At 50.2% G+C, this 6000-nt stretch overlaps 1 protein-coding gene across 1 annotated transcript in view; it reads left to right on the top strand.

Annotated features, from left to right (window-relative positions):
- exoc3l2b (exocyst complex component 3-like 2b) overlaps positions 1-6000 on the top strand; it is a 55424-nt gene that overhangs the window by 27477 nt on the left and 21947 nt on the right. The window contains exon 5 of the mRNA XM_080532799.1: positions 3677-3791. Coding sequence (XP_080388925.1) covers positions 3677-3791 — 115 coding nt within the window. The remainder of the gene's footprint in view (positions 1-3676; positions 3792-6000) is intronic.

The raw sequence follows: 6000 nt of genomic DNA on the forward strand, positions 1-6000 counted from the left end.
AACCAGACCATGTCAGAAACACAACCAGACCATGTCAGAAACACAACAATGCATCAGCTGAGTTAAAGAAAACCAAGTCTTACCTTTGATGACAGAACATGAGCCGTGTTTACCCGTACCTCCGCCTTGCTCCGCGCATATTGCTATGAATAGTTCGAAGATAGGTGCTTGCACGTTAGGTGCGAGGCTGCTTGGTTAACCCATTAGCGGGAACATTATTAGTTGCACAAAATAGGCTGATTTAATTGACCATGAACATCAGAGACAGACATTACGAATGTTCATTTAAAATACTCCGGAAGCCCGAAGTCCGGAAAACCGGAAGTCGGGAGTCCTCAGCATAATGCATTGTCTGCAATACAACAGGAGATTCAGGAGGACGCACATTTGTGCGCCCTGGCCAAGAAATAGAGACAGCCAATTGGAGCGCTGCTACAGCTCACGTGTAAACGAAAAGTATTCGTCCTGGCATAGACATCCATTGACCGGCGCCCCCGCGTTCTCCCCTATGTATTTTAACAGTGAGTTTTACACACACACACACACACACACACACACACACACACACACACACACACACAGATAAAAATGTTTATTGTATTGGAGGATTTTTAATGAATGCTGATAGGCGCCGACAGAATATCAGCCGCATTTTGTGAATAAACAATGTTTATTTAAAAAAAAAAAAAAAAATGTGAAGGTGGGGGCGGCGCCCCAGCGCCCTCTATCGGCCAGCCGCCACTGGTGCACGGTGAGACTGAGATACGGCTCGGTCGAACCTGCTCGACCGCAGATCGGTTGTTGTTGCATACGACTCGACATTTTTCAGCTCCGTCTCAAGTATCTTCCTACATTCCGCGTACATTTCTGGCCGCATGACTAAAGTACGATGGAATCACATTATCTTTTATCCAGCGTTTGGATGAGTTTTTTAAACCCTAAGTTGGTCACAGTGTTAATAGACACCGTGGGCCCTATTATGCACTTCTTAACTTGCCGTCTTAAGTCTTAATTAAGACGCACCGCCAGGTTAAGACCTACCGCCACCCTTATTATGCGCTTCATACGCGCTACTGCTATTATGCAGGTGTCGATAGGCGCCCACACATAAGACGTAAAACTCCCGTGCATATATTACTCATTGTGGGAGTGTTCATATGTTAATGAAGTGCACTAGGCGCCCCTGCTATTATGCGATCTGACTTTGCTCCTAGCGCTAAGAAGTGGTTTGAAAAGTTCTTAAGTTTAGACTTCATGCATGTTTTGAAACACGAGCGCGCCTCCGCGGTTTGCGCATGCATGTGGGCCCACATGAACACGCATGTGGCTCCACGGCAAGACGTCAATTACGGTCACAGTATAAATGCCACCACTGGCAAATGTTAAGCCAGAGAGAGAGAACAATGGAATATATCCTAGGAAGGAATTATGATAGACGAAGACGGCGCGCCGAGCGCATATATGAGAATCAAGGACCCCAATTGAAATAAGCCAGTGGCTTTCTTGGGTTTTTATCCTGTTAGTTGACCTTGTATGTAATATGTACTTTCATGTACCTACTTCTGCAAATCTTCTAATAAAGTCAATCAACCGGCAACGCCTTTGTTACCTCGGGCCAAATCTCAAATCAATCCCGGATTCGTGATCTAAGCATTTTAGCGCTTTCAATTGGTGATCCAACTGTTAATAATGCTATAATATATTGCAATTACAATTATATTATAGCCTATTATTAAAATATGTATAATATAGCCTATATATATATTCTTTTATTCTGTTTACAGAGCAGCAATGCTTGTATGAGCTGCGCTTCACCCGTCAGGCAGTAACTGACATATGTCGTTTGGTCAGCAATGACCTCATGCACGAGCTTGTTACTTTCTTCTGCAGAGAAGCGCGCTGACCTCCTTCTTAGGACTTCCATAATAGCATAGCGCTAAAGACTCAACGCAGCCGGTTGTTAAAGGGAATGGCACCTGGCACGCTGATTGGGTTGATTGAGAAGACGCCCAAAACACACCCATGACTAATTTCTTTGCTTAGCGCCGGGATTTAGGCGCCCACTACCGCACGCATAATAGCAAAGTGGCCTTGACCACGCCTCCACGTCTTAAGTTTAGATCTACCGCCTCGTCTTATTGCTTGAGACTTATGAAGTGCATAATAGGGCCCCATGTCTTTAGCAAGGTAGTGCGTGATGGAATTGGTTATTTCACGGTGCCTTCGTGAGCCCTTTTCATACGGCGTAACAGCCACAAACGACTCTAAAACTCTAGTTTGCTTAACGTTAGACTGGGCTACGGGACTTTCACTTAACTCTCCGTTTCTGACCGTACACTCATCATAGAGCTGCCTGTGATACTTTTTCAAGTGCTGATACAGGTTTGTGGTGTTGCCTCTGGATGTAGCGATTGTTCCATGACAGGTCGTGCGCAACACCTGCTTTTGTTGCACATCTGTCGTCCTAAACCCGAAATACTTACAACAGAAGTGCTGTTTTTCTTCGGGACTAAATCGTTGCTTCTGGCTCTGCTGAAGCCATTTATCCACACCATGAATGTTGCTAGCTACTAAAACGTCTTCATAGATTCACACGTGGGCGTTTCACGTGCAGTGTTGTTGTTCTTGGGTGTGTGCGTTCATTGACGTTGAATCCGACGCGCTGTATAATGTGTCCCAAATCGCAGGCTTTGATATTTGCTAATCGCATCATCTCAAATCGCGATTTCGATTTAAAATCGATTAATCGTGCAGCCCTAATGTGGACTTAAAACTGTAGGCGTGGCGGCAGTTTACAAAATGTGTGGACATTTTCAAAAAACCCACAGCCACACTACGTTCTGAAGATTCATTCCTATTGGCCAGATTTCGCTAGAACTAGGGATGCCCCGATCGATCGGCGAGTAATCGGAATCGGACGATATTCAGTAAAAATATGAGGAAATCCGATAATGCTTTTTAGTCGCCAATCACAACAACCGATCAATGACGCAAACAATGTGAGCAACAATTCATTGAATTCAATTCAATTCAATGGTGGAAGGGTGTTCCTCAGCTTGGATGGAGGTGGAAGGGTGTTCCTCAACTTGGATGGCTGGTGGAAGGGTGTTCCACAGCTTGGATGGCTGGTGGAAGGGTGTTCCTCAGCTTGGATGGAGGTGGAAGGGTGTTCCTCAGCTGGGATGGCTGGTGGAAGGGTGTTCCTAAGCTAGGGTGGCTGGTGGAAGGTGGAAGGGTGTTCCTCAGGGTGTTCCTCAGAAAAGTGTTCCTCAGAAAAGCAGCAGAAAAGGCTCGGTCGCCAAGTGTGTGTCGTCTAGTGCAGGGGTATGACGAGGAGATCAGCATCGGAGGATCGGAGACCACGTTGCAGGGGTGTAGGGGTGTCAGTTAGGTAGGCAGGAGCCAGGCCATGGAGTGCCTTAAAGATGTGGATGAGGAGGATCTTGAAGGAGATCATTTGACTGTACCAAAGTTTGAATGATTATGTACTTCCTCCATTTCCTCCATTGCCCATCATCCTGTTAAACTAAATGCAACACTGTATTTCAATGTCAAGGGATGACACGTTGGCTTAGATGGCTCCACAGGGCTTTTCTTGGCCAGGTGTCTGGTGTTTGTGATGTGAAGATGTTGTGTGAATCTACGCCGCTGACTGTGTGTTGTCCCCCCGCTGCAGGGACGTGCTGGGGACAGTCAGCATGACCACGCCGTTCAAGCGCTCCCAGCTCGGCCCTCTGTTGCCGTCGGAGACCGTCGAGAAACTGGAACTGGACTGCCTCAACTCTGTCAGGGTAGGGTACCACCCTCCACCCCCTTCAACCCCCACATAACCCCTCCAACTCTGTCAGGGTAGGGTACCACCCTTCAACCCCCCCATACCCCCTCCAACTCTGTCAGGGTCCCCATACCCCCTAAACCCCCCCTACCCCCTCCAACCCTCCACCCCTCGACCCCCCCCTACGCTGTCCAACTCTGTCAGGGTAGGGTACCACCCTCCACCCCTCAACCCCCCCATACCCCCTCCACCCCTCAACCCCCCCCATACACCCTCCACCCCTCAACCCCCCCCATACCCCCTCCACCCCCTCCACCCCTCAACCCCCCCATACCCCCTCCACCCCCCCATACCCCCTCAACCCCCCCATACCCCCTCCACACCCCCATACCCCCTCAACCCCCCCATACCCCCTCCACCCCCCCCATACCCCCTCCACCCCTCAACCCCCCCATACCCCCTCCACCCCAGGTGCTCTCTGCAACAGCCAGTCGGCCTCCCTGCTGGCCTACGGAAAGGGTGCACCAGTGGCTCTTCCTGTCCACCCTAAAGGGAGTCTGACCAGCAGCAGGCCCAATCAGAGCGCTCTTCCTGTCTGTAACGGCCGCCACACAATGGAAGCCCTCCGACCACAACAAGCCTCAGGACATTACACAACCACAACATGCCACTTAGGTTCAGGTAGGGAGCGCAGTGTGGTGTGTCCCCCCCGGCCCTCCGTAGGGGACTGGCCCGGGCCGTCAGAATAGTCCTCACGTACGATGTCTCGCAGAGCGAGGAGGAGGAGGAGGACTGTGGGTCGCTGGAGGACTGGGGGGCGACGAGTGTGCTGTCAATCAACAGTCTCCTCCCACTCTCTCATCTAAACTCCTTATGTGAAAATATGGGGTTTATCAGAAGGACCGAAATGGACCCCCATGTACATGGTCCCCTGAAGGTCCTAGGGTCACCGCCCAGGTCTCCTCTGTCTCCTCTGTCCACCCTATCCTCTGCCTCCTCTGTCTCCTCTGTCTCCTCTGTCTCCTCTGTCTCCTCTGTCCACCCTCTCCTCTGTCTCCTCTGTCTCCTCTGTTTCCTCTGTTTCCTCTGTCTCCTCTGTCTCCTCTGTCCATCCTCTCCTCTGTCTCCTCTGTCCATCCTCTCCTCTGTCTCCTCTGTTTCTGTCTCTGTCTCTCTCTCTGTTTCCTCTGTCTCCTCTGTCTCTCTCTGTCTCCTCTCTCTCTGTCTGTCTCTGTCTCTGTCTCTGTCTCTGTTTCCTCTGTCTCTGTCTCTCTCTGTCACTCTCTGTCTCCTCTGTCTCTGTCTATGTCTCCTATGTCTCTGTCTCTGTCTCCTCTGTCTCTGTCTCTGTCTCTCTCTCTGTCTCCTCTGTCTCTGTCTCTGTCTCTCTCTCCGTCTCCTCTGTCTCCTCTGTCTCTGTCTCCTCTGTCTCTCTCTCTGTCTCCTCTGTCTCTCTCTCTGTCTCTGTCTCTGTATCTCTGTCTCTCTCTCTCTCTGTCTCCTCTGTCTCTGTCTCCTCTGTCTTTGTCTCTGTGTCCTCTGTCTCTCTCTGTGTCCTCTGTCTCTCTCTGTGTCCTCTGTCTCTCTCTGTCTCCTCTGTCTCTGTCTCCTCTGTCTCTGTCTCTGTCTCTGTCTCTGTCTCCTCTGTCTCTGTCTCTGTCTCATCTGTCTCTGTCTCTGTCTCTGTCTCCTCTGTCTCTGTCTCTGTCTCCTCTGTCTCTGTCTCTCTCTGTCTCCTCTGTCTCTGTCTCTGTGTCCTCTGTCTCCTCTGTCTCTGTCGCTGTCTCCTCTGTCTTTCTCTGTCTCCTCTGTCTCTCTCTCTGTCTCTCTCTGTCTCCTCTGTCTCTGTCTCTCTTTGTCTTCTCTGTCTCCTCTGTCTCTGTCTCCTCTGTCTCTCTCTGTCTCCTCTGTGTCTGTCTCTGTCTCTCTTTGTCTCCTCTGTCTCCTCTGTCTCTGTCTCTGTCTCCTCTGTCTCTGTCTCTGTCTCCTCTGTCTCTGTCTCTGTCTCTGTCTCTGTCTCTCTCTGTCTCTGTCTCCTCTGTCTCTGTCTCTGTCTCTGTCTCTGTCTCTCTCTGTCTCTGTCTCCTCTGTCTCCTCTGTCTCTGTCTCTGTCTCCTCTGTCTCTGTCTCTGTCTCCTCTGTCTCTGTCTCTGTCTCTGTCTCTGTCTCTGTCTCTGTCTCTCTCTGTCTCTGTCTCCTCTGTCTCTGTCTCTGTCTCCTCTGAC

Source organism: Nansenia antarctica (genome assembly GCF_963989245.1).
Source record: "Nansenia antarctica genome assembly, chromosome: 5".
Classification (NCBI taxonomy): Eukaryota; Metazoa; Chordata; class Actinopteri; order Argentiniformes; family Microstomatidae; genus Nansenia; species Nansenia antarctica.